The sequence below is a fragment of the Hemiscyllium ocellatum genome, chromosome 13 (genome assembly GCF_020745735.1).
Source record: "Hemiscyllium ocellatum isolate sHemOce1 chromosome 13, sHemOce1.pat.X.cur, whole genome shotgun sequence".
Lineage (NCBI taxonomy): Eukaryota > Metazoa > Chordata > Chondrichthyes > Orectolobiformes > Hemiscylliidae > Hemiscyllium > Hemiscyllium ocellatum.
The window spans coordinates 75,966,647-75,983,365 of NC_083413.1; the positions used below are offsets into that span (position 1 = coordinate 75,966,647).

A 16,719-nucleotide genomic window follows, 5' to 3' on the forward strand; every position below is an offset into this window, starting at 1 on the left:
TGCTCTCAGTGAGCCAACGTTGCCCAGAATCCTCCTTAGTCATTTCTCACTACTGTCCTTCTTGAAAGTCAGCCCCCTCCATTTCTTCACTGCTGTTTATTCACAATTTTCTTCTGCACAGTAGTTGTCATGTTTGTTTCCACCATTCAGTCTGCCATCTGCTTCCTCAAACTACTTTCAAAATTCAGCTTCAAAGTATTCAGCTTCCCTTTCAAGACAATATTGCTTTCCATTATTATAAGGTCTCTCCATTGTCTGGAATCTCTCAAATTCAGCATATTCCCCCTAGCTTCATTGAAAAACACACCTTTTTTTTGTCTAAGCCAAATTGTGTCTATCTTTTACTTCCTCTGTGTATCTAGCCAGGCTGTTGATACATGTTCAGAAATGTACTGTTGTCCATTTCAATATTCCAAGTCCATTATACTTGATGTCACCAACAGAAACCACTATTTGCAATCTCTTGCAACTTTAATTATGTCCCGTCTCCGGAACTGTTCCCCATTATTTCTCCCTTTGCCTTCTGAATCTTCCTATAACCTATTCCTGCGATTGTGGCTATGCCAAATGTTGACTTTGAAATTCTTGTTCACAAACAGATGGAAGAGTTAAAGACACAACTTCGCGTGGTGGAGGATATTCGGGATGGAATTCGTAAGGACCTGATTGAATCCCACAGGAAGGTCCGAGAGAATGAGGAAGCTCAGGAGGTGCAACGGAAAGAGAACCTGGAGCTCAAGCGTGTTCTGAACGATGAGATCCGTGAAAAAGAAGCCATCCAGAATTCCAACGAGGACCTCAGAAATATCATTAAAAAGATTGAGAGTGAAAGAATCAGGTATAATGCAATCAAATACAGTCACTTGGCACACAATACCCTCCTCATAAACACCAGAACTGCCAAATTACTGCAAAATGTTCACAGTCCCCACATTCAAAGCAGAAATAATTGTGTGTTAAATGTACATAGCAAAAATGTACCAAAAGCCATTGGCATCAAATCCTTTCCAAAACTGTATACCAAGCAATCAAGGTTAAAATAAACTGTAGCCCAAATGCACATTGTTAATGGGGTGTAGGTTTGCTTGCTGAGCTGTAGGTTTGATATCCAGACGTTTCATTACCTGGCTAGGTAACATCATCAGTGGCGACCTCCAAGTGAAGCGAAGCTGTTGTCTCCTGCTTTCCATTTATATGTTTCTCCTGGATGGGGTTCCTGGGGTTTGTGGTGATGTCATTTCCTGTTCGTTTGAAATGACATCACCACAAACCCCAGGAACCCCATCCAGGAGAAGGATTTAAATAGAAAGCAGGAGACAACAGCTTCGCTTCACTTGGAGGCCGCCACTGATGATGTTACCTAGCCAGGTAATGAAACGTCTGGATATCAAACCTACAGCTCAGCGAGCAAACCTACATCCTAAACCTCAACCTGAGCTACAAACCTTCACAAATCTTGCACATTGTTAATATTGTACCCTAAACACCCAGTCAAATTGAATTCATAGTCATCAAACCCTTTTCCAAAGTATATCTTGAATGTCCTGCCAATACTGCAGATTACCATCCTCTTCTCTCTAATTGTTTCTGATTGGTGGGAACTGATTTAGTTTAATGTCATTAGCTTAAAGAGGACAAATGAGGAGAAGGAGCAGAAGATCAACATCCTGGAAGAAGCCAAAACCACAGTTCAAAATGAGGCCGGGGAACTGCGCTCAAACCTCCGGGACGTGGAAAAATCAAGGCTAGAGGCCCGGAGAGAGTTGCAGGAACTTCGACGACAGGTGAGGAATGGAGACTCCAAAAAAGTAATGAATGCCAATCTCATTCCCTAGGGATGGATGAGTGAAAAGCCCCTGCCACAACTAATGCTTGATTTAAGGTGATTAAACTTGTTAAACCACATTTAGTTTTAGGTAGTTTATCAAAGACCAATATGCAATCTTCAAGTATTGTTTTCACTTCTTATTTTTCAACACTTGCTTTAAAAATGCATATTTGGAAATGTGATTGGAGCTTATGGGGAGAGGACCAGAATGACAGAACCATATTCTCCATGGGAATGTGGTCTGAGTTTGCCTTCAACTGAATGCTTTTATCTGATGCATCCAGGCTTTACACTGTGTCCTGTAATGTAAGAACATGCCATGGATATTGAGGTATTGAAGAATCCAATACACATCTCTTACAACTAACTATTACTTACAAGCATTATTCTTCAGACATAAAGGTGTCTGGCCGAGTTTAAAGCCAGTAGTTACCTGAAATAAAATGGAGAGGAGATTTTTATAACTTCAGCTAACATAAGCTGATATCATGAGCATGTATCTTAATGATACACTGTAATACTGAGCATGAGACATACACAACATGTCCCTGTTTCCAAAGGTTAAAAAAGTGTCTCAAACAGATATATAGGCACATGTTGTCAATCTGATCATTATACAGCAAGTGAAACAGAGCTTACAATATTAATGTGTCAAACTTTACATGTAATGCTTTGGAGGTTTGACAACTTGTCCCGATCTGGTGATTATATAGCCATTTGGAGTGGTACACTTTGTTCACTATTGCACTTGTTTGATAATTTAGTTACCTTGCTGCTTGTTGCTGTCACTCAACATCACCATACAGTCATCATCATTGCAGTGTTCTTTTCAACCTCTTCATCCATGGTTGGTGTACCTTAGATTGGTTTGAGCTGTCCCCTGTTCCTTCCCAGTGCAGCACCATCATCAGTAATCAGCTTTCCATTATTTGCATTATTTGAAATCTTTGATAGTTTCGAAGTACTTGGACTTCTAACTCTCTGTCTGCATGTTATCTCTCAACTTGCTCACTCATTGATTAGGTCACTTTTGGAATATTTTGTGCAATTTTAGTATCCCTGCTATAGGAAAGACGTTGTTAACCGTGAAAGGGTGCAGAAAAGATTTACAAGATGTTGCTGGGTTTGGAAGGTTGAGCTATAGGGAGAGGCTGAATAGGTCAGGGTTATTTTCCAAGGAGCATCAGAGGCTGAGAGATGACTTTATTGAGGTTTATAAAATCAGGAAGGACATGGATAGGGTAAATAGTCAAGGTTGTTTTCCCCAGGGTGGGCGAGTTCAAAACTAGAGGCCGTAGGTTTAGGGTGAGAGAGGAAAGATAAGAAGGGACTTAAGGGTCAACATTTTCTCGCAGAGGGTAATGTATGCATGGAATGAGCTGCCAGAAGAAGTGGTGGAGGCTGCTACAATTACAACATTTAAAAGGCAACTGGGTGGGTATATGAATAGGAAGCATTTAGAGGGATATGGGCCAAATGCTGGCGAATGGGACTAGATTAATTTAGGATATCTGGTCAGCATGGACGACTTGGATCAAAGGGTCTGTCTCCATGCAATACATCTCTATTACTCTATCTGTTTCATTCTCCTCTGCCTTTGAAGAAGAATGTCCTCTGTCTCAGGATGGTCAAACAGTCAGTTGCTGGAGGAGCATGTTTGCATTTCTCTTTCAAGGAAAGTTGTACCGTGGATAGTAATCCCTTTTCCCATTGGTGTTGCACGAAAATAGTATGAACACATAAAGTTGCTCGACTGTTTGGACATAGGTTGTGGGATGATGATCTGATATGGATCACTTCCCAGAAATGGTTCACCAGTGTACTGCAGGCTGCTCTCAGACACTATCTGATCCAGTACACCAAAATAATTGGAACTAGCACTCATTGTGTTGGTCAGTCATTGAACTACTGGAAATTTAGAGAATTCATCATCAAACTGGTAGAGTTTTTAATTCATTCTGGTGCTGGCTGGCCAACATTCAGTGTCTGTCCTGAGTTGCTCTTGAGAAGGTGGTGGTGAGCTGCCTTCTTGAATGGCTTCAGTCCACGTGCTATAAGTTGACCCACAATGCCCCACAATGGGGAGGGAATTCCAGGAGTTTGAGCTAGTGACGGTGAAGGAATGGTGTCTTATTTCCAAATTAGGATGGTGAGTGGCTTTGTGGGGAGCTTGCAGGTGTGGGTGTTCATATATATCTGTACCCTTGTTCTTCTCAATGGAAGTGGTTGTGGGTTTGGAAGGTGCTGGTGAATGTTTGGTGAATTCCTGCAGTGCTTGTAGATGTTACACTCTGCTGCTACTAAGCATTGGTGGTGGAGGAAGTAGATATGGTGCCAGTCAAGCTTTGACAGTTGTTGGAGCTGCACTCCGCCGGGCAAGTTGGAAGTATTCCATCACACGCCTGACTTGTGCCTTGTTGATGGTAGACGGAGTCAAGGAGTGAGTATTCTTCCCCGTGCACTGTGAATAGGTCTGCTGCTACTTTGGTTCGAGTGGTGTGTGAAACATTGCGTAGAAATAGAGTCTTCCTCTGATGCTGGGGCTGATACATTTGGCATGCCTCTCATGTATTGTAAGTTATTGATTATTCCCTTATCTCTGGCCACGTCATAGATTCATGTGATTGTCATCTTGTACATGTGATTCTCTAATACGCACATGGTATCTTAGCAAAACGCTTTTGTTTTGGGGATTGTGTGCCCTTGAAAGTTACTTGTGATATGCCAAGTTCACCAATGTATGGCCAAAATGGCCACATGTTCTCCCGTATTTCTTCAATATTTTCAGGCAGCCCTTGGATAATGATCTCCCGTACCCCTTATTGTTGCTAATCTTTAACAGTTGCCAATTTTGAAGGTTTACACTGACTCTGGGCAAACTGTCATAGATCAACCCTTGAAAGCGTCTTCAGTCTCATAGTCCCGAGCATCAGTCTACAGATCGAGGAATATTGTGTTCTTTGTGTGGACTGAGTAATCTGTTCAGCATGTCAGACATAATCACTCTGGTATTTGTCTTGTATTCAAAGTGATATCCTTGGAGATTGTTGACAGTTCGTGTTTCATGAATTGCGACTGTTCTGAGAACTGTGAATACTGGTGATCCTGTCACTGCTCAACCATTGACACCTACCAAGTATAACATTTTGGGAAGCCAAGATGAGTTTGTGTGTCAGCACTACAGTATGATTCAGCCAGTGCGTGGATTGGAATCCAATTGTCTGCTGTGAAATGCTCTCTCTTAGGCTGTACGATGGAGCACATCTTGCTGTAATGTCTCTCAGGATGTGTCGTAAGAATACTTTAACACTCATTCCCACATTAATCTTAGCTTTTAGTATATGTCATCCTGCCTTTTCATGGTATATGATACTAAAAGTTGTACAAGCTTCTGCTTGATTTACATTGTCCGCATAGTATAATAAGGTTGTCAGTTTGGAAAACTTGAAAAACCTAGTTGACCCTAAGCCTCGTGAATGTGTCTGCATTTGCACACCTCCTTAATACTTACCTTGCTGCCAGTTTTATAGGACTGCACCATCTTGTTGGTCATCTATGTTTTGCTTAGGGGTCTGGCTTGGCCTTACAAACATGTTTTCCTGCATATGCATCCCCACTCCCCTGGCCATGCTTTTCCACTACAATTACAACACAGGTATTCACCCAACAATGTGGAAAATTGCCCCAAGTATGTCCTGTATATAAACCCAACCCAATCAGTTAGCATCCCATCAGTATACTCACAATCATCAGTAAAGTGATAAAGGTGTCATCAACAGTGCTATCAAGCAGCATCTGCTCAGCAGTAACCTGCTCAGTGACGCCCAGTTTGGGTTTTGTCAGGGCCACTCAGCTCCTGACCTCATTACAGCCTTGTTTCAAACATGGACATAGGAGCTGAATTCCAGAGGTGAGGTGAGAGTGGCAGCCCTTGACATCAAGGCCATATTTGACTCAAGGAATCAAGGAATCCTACCAAAACTGTAATCAGTGGGTATCAGGAGGAAATCATGTTGGTTGAGGTCATACCTGACACATAGATAGATGGTTGTGATTGTTCAAAATTAATCATCTCAGCTCCAGGACATCTCTGCAGGAGTTCCTCAGGGGAGAGTCCTCAGCCCAATCATCTTCAGCTGCTTCATCAATAACCTTTGCTCCATCGTAAGGTCAGAAGTGGGGATGTTCGCCGATGGTTACACAATGTTCAGCACTATTTGTGCTCCTCAGACACTGAAGCAGTCTTGCCCAAATGGAACAAGATCTGGACAATATCCAGATTAGGACTGACAAGTGGCAAGTAACATTTGCACCACACTAATTGAATGGTCATCACCAATAAGAGGAAATTTAACTACCGCCCATCGACATTCAATGGTGTTACCATCACTGAATGCCCCACTATCAGCATCCTGGGGGTTAGCATTGACCAGGCCAAGAATCTGGCCTTTAACCCTGTATTAGCATTCAAATTCAACTTTCCAAAATGAATCTCTTCACACTTTTCCAGGTTGAACTCTATCTGACACTTCTCAGCCCAGCTCTGCATCCTGTCAGTGTCTCATTGCAACCTACAACAGCCCTCCACACTATCCACTATCCACCAAACTTTGTGCCATCGGCAAACTTACTAACCCACCCTTCCACTTCCTCATCCAAGTCATTTATAAAAATGCCAAAGAGCAGAGCTCCCAAAAGGAGATATCTGCAGAACACCAGTGGTCACCCAGTTCCAGGCTGAATACCTTCCATCTACTACCACCCTCTGTCTTCCATGGGCCAGCCAATTTTGCATCCAGACAGCCAAATTTCCCTGTATCCCATGCCTCCTTACTTTCTGAATGAGCCTACCATGGAGAACCTTATCAAATGCCTTGCTAAAATCCATGTACACCACATCCACTGCTCTACCTTCATCACTGTGTTTTGTCACATTCTCAAAAAATTCAATAAGGCTTGTGAGGCATGACCTGCCCCTTGCAAAGCCATGCTGACTATCTCAAATCAAACTATGGTCTTCCAAATAATCATAAGTCCTGTCTCTCAGAATCTTCTCCAGTAATTTGCCCACCAACAACGTAAGACTGACTGGTCTGTAATTCCCATGGTTATCCATATTCCCTTTCTTGAACAAGGGAATAACATTTTTCACTCTCCAATCATCTGGTACTACTCCAGTGGACAGTGACGATGCAAAGGTCATTGCCAAAGGTGCGGCAATCTCTTCCCTCGCTTCCTGTAGTAACCTAGGGTACATCCCGTCTGGCCGAGCGGATTTATTGATCCTCATGTTTTCAAAATTTCCAGCACATGCTCCTTAACATCAACCTGTTCGAGTGTATCAGCCAATTTCATTCTGTCCTCACAAATGACAAAGTCCCTCTCACTAGTGACTATTGAAGCAACGTATTCATGAAGGACCTCCCCTAACTCCTCCAACTCCAGGCACAAGTTTCCTTCACTATCCCTGATCGGCCCTACCCTCACTCTGGCCATCCTTTTGTTTCTCACATTGGTGTAGAACGCCTTAAGGTTTTCCTTAATCCTACCTGCCAAGGCTTTTTTATACCCCCATTTTAGTTCTCCTAAATCCATCCTTCAATTCCTTCCTGGCTACCGTGTAATCCTCTAGAGCCCAACCGTGTAATCCTCTAGAGCCCTGTCTGATCTTTGCTTCTTCAATCTTAAGTAAGCTTCCTTCTTACCCTTGACTCGACGTTCCACATTTCTTGTCACCAAAACTCCCTTCACCCTACCATCCCTTGTCCCTTGTGGACAACCTTATCCAGCACTTGCAGCAAGTGCTCCTTAAACAACCTCCACATTTCTGTCATGCATTTCCCTGAGAATATCTGCTCCCAATTTATGCTCCATAGTTCCTACTTAATAGCATTGTAATTCCCATAACGGCCTGCTCCTATCCCTCTCCATAGGTCAGGGAGTTATAATCACCATCACTGAAATGCTTTCCCACTGAGAGATCTGACACCTGAACTGGGTCATTGCCAAGCACCAAATCCAATATGGGCTCCCCTCCATTCGGCCTATCTGACATATTGAGTCAGGAATCCTTCCTGGATATACCTGACAAAATCTGCTCCATCCAAACTATTTGCAAACTCCACCCAAACTGTTTAGTACTACTAAGTATTAGGTATAAATATTAGATGCCTCAGACATATTAGTGTTTGGGATAACATTAGATTATTGTTACAAGGAGCGTACTTCCAGTAAAGTGAAATGTTTCAAGTGCTCCAGGGTAAGATACTATATGAGATATTTATACCCTCAAGTTACATGCTATCATGCTGTTAGCCTCTGTTCAGAGGAAGGGTTCAATACCTGTGGAAGGTGGTATCTACATGCAGCAGTCGAATGGCATTTAATAATGTCTGGACAGTAGAAGCACTTTGAGAGAGCATTGGATGAATGCATAATTTTGCCACTTTGTTTGATGGCTATTTCAACCAAGGAGAATTTATACAGCAGTTCCCCTCAGGTGGTTGGGTAGACTTGTAGAATCTATCACAAGGGTATTGTTTCTGATCTGTGGCTGAATGTGATGGGCCAAATTACTATTTCTCTGTTCCCACCTGCTTAAAGTTCTAATAATCTGGTATTAACTTGATATTAATCCAGGGTGCACCTTGGTGCCAATTTATGCCCGATCTTTAAAACAAATATCTTGATATGACTGACCAGTTTAAGATGCTGTGTTGTAAACTTCCTTTAATCTGAAAGACAAGTCCAGAAACTAGCTTCCAGATCTGCTGACTGCTGCCCCTTGTACTGTTTACTCAGGTGAAGATGTTGGACAGCGAGAATGCAAAGAAGAGCAAAGAATTGGAGGAATTGCAGTCCCAAGTGACTGTGAATGAACAACGTGGGGAGGAGAGCAGGAAGGAATCCTTTCTGCTGAAGCAGAAGATTGTAGATGCAGAAACTGGCCGTGAATCAGCCCGCAAAGAGGTAAAAGCAGGATGGTGTACTATTGTTCATTGCTGATAAAGCAGCAACACACCCGCAGAAAAATCATTCTGAACCGTTGCAAACTTTGATGGACTGTTTCACAGATTGCCCCTCTTTGAATAGTACTATAGGATCTTTATACTCGCCCAACTAAACAGGTAAAGACTCTAACAATCATGAAGGTCATGATGTGGAGTTGCTGGTGTTGGACTGGGGTGGGCAAACTTAAAAATCACACAACACCAGGATATAGTCCAACAGGTTTATTTGAAAGCAATGGCTATCGGAGTGCTGCTCCTTCATCAGGTAGCTACCCGATGAAGGAGCAGTGCTCTGAAAGCTAGTACTTCCAAATAAACTGATGGACTATAACCTGGTGTTTGTGTGATTTTTAACTCTATTGAAGGAGTCCCCCCTCAGTACTATACCAGCACGTCAGCTAGATTACTGTCTTCAAACCCTGGAATGGGACTTGAATCATTACCTTTTGACTCATTGGCAAGAGTGCTACCAGTGATCCCAACTAACAAATTAACATAAGGAAGTCTGGTATCTCAGAATATCAAAAAATAAAATAAAATCAGGCAATGATGACTCACTAATTGGGGTTGAGTTTCTGAAGATCTGGAGACCGGAAAAATCTCCATTCACACGTTAGTTCCCTGCATGAATTATCTCACATTTCAAGGTCACAGACGTGTGACTGGAACATTAATGTCAAATCCTCTTTTATTAATATTCGCTCTTAGGGATGTAAGTGTCACTGGCGAGGCCAGCATTTATTGCCCATTCCTAATTGCCCAGGGGAAGGAGATATTGAGGTATCTTCTTGAATGACTTCAATCACCCACAGTGCTATTAAGAGTTTCAGGATTTTAACCCAGATTAGATGAAGGAACTGCAATATATTTCAACTTAAGATGGTGTTTAGCTTGAAGGGGAACTTACCTGTGGTTTTCCAATGCACCTGCTGCCATGCATCTTCTGAATGTTAGCAATCGTAGGTTTGAAAGGTGCTATTGAAGGGACAGTGCCTCACAAAAATCATCATGGGCCTCAGCATTAGCATATTACATTTTTAATATTGTGCATGCTCAAGAAGGCTGAACTGGCAGAGTACCAAAATCATGGGCCATAGAGCTGAAGGATATTACAGAGACAGTAAGGGCCAGAGTCATGGAATGATTTTGAAAAATGGATGAGAATATTAAAATTGAGACTTGCTTGACCCAGTAAACTAATGCAGATCGGTGACCTGAGAGGACGTCCCACAAACCCACCCCCTCTCCCATTTATCTCTCAGCCCCGACCCATAAGCCTCATTCCTGATGAAGGGTTTATGCCTGAACAGTCAATTCCCCTGCTCCTCGGATGCTGCCTGACCTGCTGTGCTTTTGCAGCACCACATTCTCAACTCTGATCTCCAGCATCTGCTGTCCTCACTTTCTCCTAGGAAATTGGTGAGGGGAACCTGCTGTAAGTTGGAAATGAGCAGCATTTGAGTGATCTTAAGTTTAAAGAAAGTAAAATCTGAGGGATTGGCCATTTGACACTAGAATAATCAAGGGAGGAGATAACAGAGATGATTCAACAGTTCAACATTTCAGTAGGAGTTACGATAAGGGCAAAAAAAAATTTAATGTTCGGGAGGTGATCTTACAGATGCATGTGTAAGGTAAGTAGTTAATCTTGGTTCTGAACATACCACCACATTTAGGAGGAGTATGGTTCAACCTCAAAGTATTGATCAAGGTTGGTATGCCGTCTCTCTTTTCCAGGTTGCCAATCTCCAGAAGAAGGTAATGGACATGGAAAATAAGTTCAAAGCTCATGAGAAAGAGCTCCTTGAACAGCTGGAGGATTGCCAGTTGAATGAGAAGAAATTTCAAGACAACAGCCGGAATCTGGAACTGAAGCTGCAACATGCCAAAGGGGAAGCAGATGAGTTAATGCTAAAGATCAGTGCTATGGAAGGCCGTGTAACTGGTCTAGAAACAGAACTGTCCAAGGTAGAGTCTGCCAAGAGGGATATGGAGTGCAAGTTGGGCAGTTTGCACTCCACACTGCGCAGAACCTTGGGAATTGGCCATTCTAGACGCACAGCCAGCCCAGGATTTTCCAGCCGTAGCCCTTCTCCACAGCGAGCCCGCTCTCCCACCAAAGGTACAAAAATGGTAGTGAGCTATTTTTCAGTATATTCCATCCACCTTCCTGTATTTATTGCTTGGTCCCTGCAAACTATGTGGTTATTTTCAAATGTACCTCAGATTGACCTGTTCTAGCACAGGGATTATTTCCTGTTCCCACTGCGCTTTGGCAAGTCTATACTATCCACTTCAGATCTCCTCAGCTTGCTAAGAAGTGTTCTGGTAGGTTTTGTGTTAACCTTCTCCCTGTCCTAATTAGATCTTAAACCTCATGACAATCTCAACTCGCAGATTTAGCTGCCGTACCTGGTCTGTTTTAGGACTCAGTCAGCTGCCTCTCAGCTTGTATGTTGATTAATGTTCAGCAAGGAGTCCCATTCACATTTTGGAAATTTGCTTCCGTTATTGTTTAGGCCTTGCTTGTTCCAATCTGTAATTCCCCAGAACAGCAATCTTGCTGCTACAATTTGTATACCTGTAGCTACAACCTCAACCAGATCACAACGGGATCTTGATCAGATGGGCCAATGGGCTAAGGAGTGGCAGATAGAGTTTAATTCAGATAAATGTAAGGTTCTGCATTTTGGGAAAGCAAATCTTAGCAGGACTTATACACTTAATGGTAAGCTCCTAGGGAGTGTTGCTGAACAAAGAAACCTTCATGTTCATAGCTCCTTGAAAGTAGAATCACAGGTAGATAGGATAGTGAAGAAGGTGTTTGATATGCTTTCCTTGGTCAGAGTATTGAGTACAGGAGTTGGGAGGTCATGTTGTGACTGTATAGGACATTGGTTAGGCCACTTTTGGGTATTGTGTGTAATTCTGATCTCCTTCCTATCGGAAAGATGTTGCGAAATGTGAAAACGTTTTGAAAAGATTTACAAGCATGTTGCTAGGGTTGGAGGGTTTGAGTTATAGGGTGAGGCTGAATAGGCTTAGGCTGTTTTTCCTGGAGCGTTGGAGGCTGAGGGGTGACCTTATAGAGGTTTATGAAATCATGAGGGGCATGGATAGGGTAAATAGACAAATTTTCCCTGGGGTGGGCGAGTCCAGAACTAGAGGGCATAGATTTCAGGTGAGAGGGGAAAGATATGAGAAACCTAAGGGGCAACTTTTCACACAGAAGGTGGTTACGTGTATGGAGTGAGCTGCCAGAGGAAGTGGTGGAGGCTGGCACAATTGCAATATTTAAAAGGCATCTTAATAGGTACATGAATGGGAAGGGTTTAGAGGGATATGGGCCAGAATGGTCAATGGGACTAGATTAGGTTGGGATATCTGGTTGGCATGGATAGGTTGGACTGAATGGTCTGTTTCTGTGTTGTACATCTCTATGACTCTATGACACTGTAATGCAACCCATTCTTTTTCTTGTGTAAGAAAGGCCAAATTATAGTGATCATGCAGGATTTCAATATGCAGGTGCACTGGGGAAATCAGGTTGGTAATAGATTGCAAGAAAAGAAATGTGGAATGTCTACGAGATAGTTTTTTGGAGCAGCTTGTGGTGGAGCCCACTAGGGAACAGGCAATACTGGACATAGTGTTGTACAATGACGCAGGCTTGATAAGGCAGCTTAAGGTGAAGGAACCCTGAGGAGGCAGTGATCATAATATGATTGAATTTACTCTGCAATTTGAGAGGGAGAAGATAGAATCAGAGGTAATGATATTACAGCTGAATAAAGGCAACTACAGAAGCATGAGGGAGGAGCTGGGTAGAATTGACTGGGAGAGGAGCCTAGCAAGAAAGACAGTGGACGCCAGCAGGAGTTTCAGGGAGTAATTCAGGAGACAGAGCAGAGATTCATCCCGAGGAAAAAGAAGAATGGTACAGGGAGGATGAGGCAACCATGGCTGACTCGGGAAATCAGGGATAGCATAAAAGCAAAAGAGAAAGAATATAATGTGGTGATGGGCAATGGGAAACTAGATGAATGGGAAGCTTACAAAGATCAACAGATGGCAAGATAAAAAGAAAAAAGGAGGGAGAAGATTAAATATGAGGGTAAGCTAGCCAGTAATATAAAGGAAGACTGTAAGAATTTCTTTAGGTATATAAAGGGCGAAAGAGAGGCAAATGTGGACATTGAATGGCTGGAATATGATGCTAGAGAGATAGTAGTGGGCAGCAAGGAAATGGCTGAGGAACTAAATAATTACTTTGCATCAGTCTTCATGGTGGAAGAGTGAGGGGGCAGAGCTGAGTATGGTGGCCATCACCAAAGAAAAGGTGCTAGAAAAACTGAAAATCTGAAAGTGGATAAGTCACCTGGACCAGATGGACTACACCCCAGAGTTCTAAAGGAGATAGCTGAAAAGATAGTGGAGGGGTTAGTGATGCTCTTTCAGGAATCACTAGAATCAGGGAGGGCCACAGACGACTCGAAAATCACTAACGTGATACCCCTATTTAAAAGGGAGTAAGGCAAAAGACAGGAAATTAAAGGTAGCTTAGCCTAACCTCGATCCTAGGTAAGACCCTGGAATCCATTGTGAAGGATGAGATTTCTGAATACTTGAAAGTGCATGGTAGGATAGGGCAAAGTCAGCATAGTTTCATTAAGGGGAGGTCATACCTAATAAATCTGTTTGAATTCTTTGAGGAGGTAATGAGCAAGTAGGACCAAGGAGAGCCAATGGATGTTATTTACTAGGACTTCAAGAAGGCCTTTGACAAGGTGCCGCACAAGGGCCCATGGTGTTAGAGGCAAGGTGCTATCATGGATAGAAGCTTGGCCGTCTGGTAGAAAGCAGAGAGTGGGGATAAAAGGGTCCTTCTTAGGATGGCAGCCGGTGACAAGTGGTGTCCTGCAAGGGTCAGTGTTGGGACCACAACTTTTCACTTTATACATCAACAATCTAGATGAAGGAACTGAGGGCATTCTGGCTAAGTTTGCAGTTGATACAAAGGTAGGGAGAGGGACAGGTAGTATTGAGGAGGCAGGGAGGCTGCAGAAAGAATTGGACAGATTAGGAGAGTCGGCAAAGAAGTGACAGATGGAGTACAACGTGAGAAAGTGTGAGTAATGCAGTTTGGTAAGAAGAATAAAAGCATGGACTATTTTCTAAATGAGGAGAAAATTCAGAAGTCTGAAATGCAAAGAGACCTGGGAGTTCTAGTCCAGGATTCTTTCAAGGTAAACTTGCAGGTTGAGTCGGTAGTTAGGAAGGCAAATGCAATGTTGGCATTTATTTTGAGAGGACTTGAATGTAAAATCAGGGATGTACTTCTGAGGCTTTTTGAGGTTTTTGTCAGACTACATTTGGAGTATTTTGCACAATTTTGGGTCCCCTATCTCCAGGAAGCGTATTCAGAGGGCGTTCATGAAAATGGTCTCAGAAATGAAAAGCTTAACATATGAGGAACGTTTGAGGACTCTGAGTCTATACTTGATGGAGTTTAGTATGATGAGGGGGAAATCTAATTGAAATTTAAAGAATAATGAATGGCCTGGATGGAGTAGATGTTGGGAAGATGTTTCCATTGGGAGGAGAGACTTGGACCCAAGGGCACTGCCTTAGAATAAAGGGAAGACTTTATAGAACAGAGATGAGGAGAAACTTCTTCAGCCAGAGAGTGGTGAATCTATGGAATTCACTACCACAGAAGGTCATTGTGGAGGCTAGGTCATTGAGTACATTTAAGATGGAGATAGATAGGTTCTTGCTTGTCAAGGGGATCAAGGGTTACGGGGAGAAAGTGGGAGGAAAAGATTGAAAAACTTATCAGCCATGTTAGAATGGTGGAGCAAACTTGATGGGCTGGATGGCCTAATTTCTGCTCCTATGGCTTATGGTCTTATGGTCTTCTTCATCTTCAAACTCTTCGAAGGGTAGCATGGTGGCTCAGTGGTTAGCACTGCTGCCTCACATCACCAGGGTCCTAGGTTCAATTCCAGCCTCGGGCGACTGTCTGTGTAGAGTTTGTACATTCTCCCTGTGTTTGCGTGGTTTCCTCCCACAGTCCAAAGATGTACAGGTTAATTGAATTGACCAAGCTAAATTTCCCTTAGGTTAGGTGTGTTAGTCAGAGCGAAATGGGTGTGGGTGGGTTACTCTTCGGAGGGTCGGTGTGGACTTGGGCTGAAGGCCATGTTTACACACTGTAGGGAATCTAATCTAATCCAATGATGTTGAGTCAGTCTGCATTTAATGTCAGTATCAGTCTCTATACGGCATGTATTCACTCTGGAATGTAGGAAGGAACTTGAAGAGGAAATCTACAATCAGATTAGAGATATGAGGAAGGAGAACAAAATTGTTATTCCATTGAAAATGTACATGGAGCTGCCAAATCACACTAGCTTTACTCCACTAATTTCTATTTTACCCATTTTAATTAGTGTTTCTGTTTTTTTAATCCCAAGGTTTTGACAACACTTACACCACTACCACAGATGGACGGGGCAGTCCAATCCCACGAACTGGATCTCCGGATCGGAGTCACACTGACTCTCCTTACCACTCTGTGTCACCTACTCGTGCTGAACCATGCATAGCCGACATCGATCCTGAAGCCGTTAAAAGCGCCCTACAAGACTTCCTGCAGGAACTTCGTGACACACAGAAGCACAGGGTCAAGTATCTGAGAACTCTTTGCTGTAGATATGTTTTCAATCAACCTGCTCAGATGTGTTGTGACACCTCTGGAACTGGGGGGAGTTGAACCTGGGCCTACTGATGCAGAGGCAGGGACACTACCCCTGGGCCACCCTATTGAAGCTCTTTGCTGTATTGATCTACTCCCAATCTACTGGTTAATTCAGAAAAAATAAGCTGCACTCATATGGTTTGGTTTCAAATGGTCTAAGATTGAAAAATGCCTTCCAAGGTTGTTCACAATAGTGAGGAGACAAATGGTCACCTACAAGTTGGTTTGAGAAGAGTTTGCAAAACAAGGAATATACAGGTGAAAGATTTGTTTTAAAGCAAGAATGCGAATCTTGAAGACAGCTACCTCTGGTAGCATAAAAGGATGTGGGGCAGTTTAGGCTTGCACTGTTGGTCATTGAAAAGACAAAGTAGAGACTAAATAGAAACCAAAAGAACACAGATGCAGTAAATCTGAAACAAGACCAGAAATTGCTGGATAAGCTCAGCAGGTCTGACAGCATCTGTGGAGAGAAATCAGAGTTGACATCTCAGGTTGAGTAACCCTTCCTCAGAACTCAAATTAGAGACTAAAGTGTGTATTAACAATTTATGACCCTTTGAAATAGAAAAGGCACTGGAGTACTTGGGAAATGAGCGTATTACACTTAATGCTTTAGGGGATAGGAAATAAATATAGACCAGCAAGGAATGAGTTAGCGTATTCAGTGCAGGAGGGCATTGAAAATGAATTGTTCAGATGGAGAAGAGGAAGACAAGCAAAATGGGCACGCGAGTATAAATGAGCAATCTTGGTGATGGGGATTTGGGAGGATCTTAAGGTTCACTCTGGGGTACAACATGATGCTGTTTCTGCATGGTCTGATTCAGCAATGACAAATGTAAGGAATCAAGGGCCAGAGAATGAATTGAGTGTCGTGCCTGAAATGAAAGCCATGGCCTGCCCACCTCCGTGGTTATGTTTTCTGCATGTCAAGTCACATCTTGTACATGTTAACCAAAAATCTCCATCGGGAGGCTTTTATATGGAACTAATGTGGTTGGAGTGATGTGGAGCCAAAAGTGAGGGGATTGTTGCTATTGGCAGCCACAATCAACTCTGTCCCGTCTCATTGCTGCAGAGGTTTTCAAGGTAATGTACCAAGCTCAACCATTTTCACA

At 42.8% G+C, this 16,719-nt stretch overlaps 1 protein-coding gene across 1 annotated transcript in view; it reads left to right on the top strand.

The window, feature by feature from the left end:
- crocc2 (ciliary rootlet coiled-coil, rootletin family member 2) overlaps positions 1 to 16,719 on the top strand; it is a 292,849-nt gene that overhangs the window by 188,867 nt on the left and 87,263 nt on the right. The window contains exons 24-28 of the mRNA XM_060833953.1: positions 600 to 838; positions 1,625 to 1,784; positions 8,630 to 8,797; positions 10,576 to 10,960; positions 15,315 to 15,523. Of these exons, the coding sequence (XP_060689936.1) occupies positions 600 to 838; positions 1,625 to 1,784; positions 8,630 to 8,797; positions 10,576 to 10,960; positions 15,315 to 15,523 (1,161 nt within the window). The remainder of the gene's footprint in view (positions 1 to 599; positions 839 to 1,624; positions 1,785 to 8,629; positions 8,798 to 10,575; positions 10,961 to 15,314; positions 15,524 to 16,719) is intronic.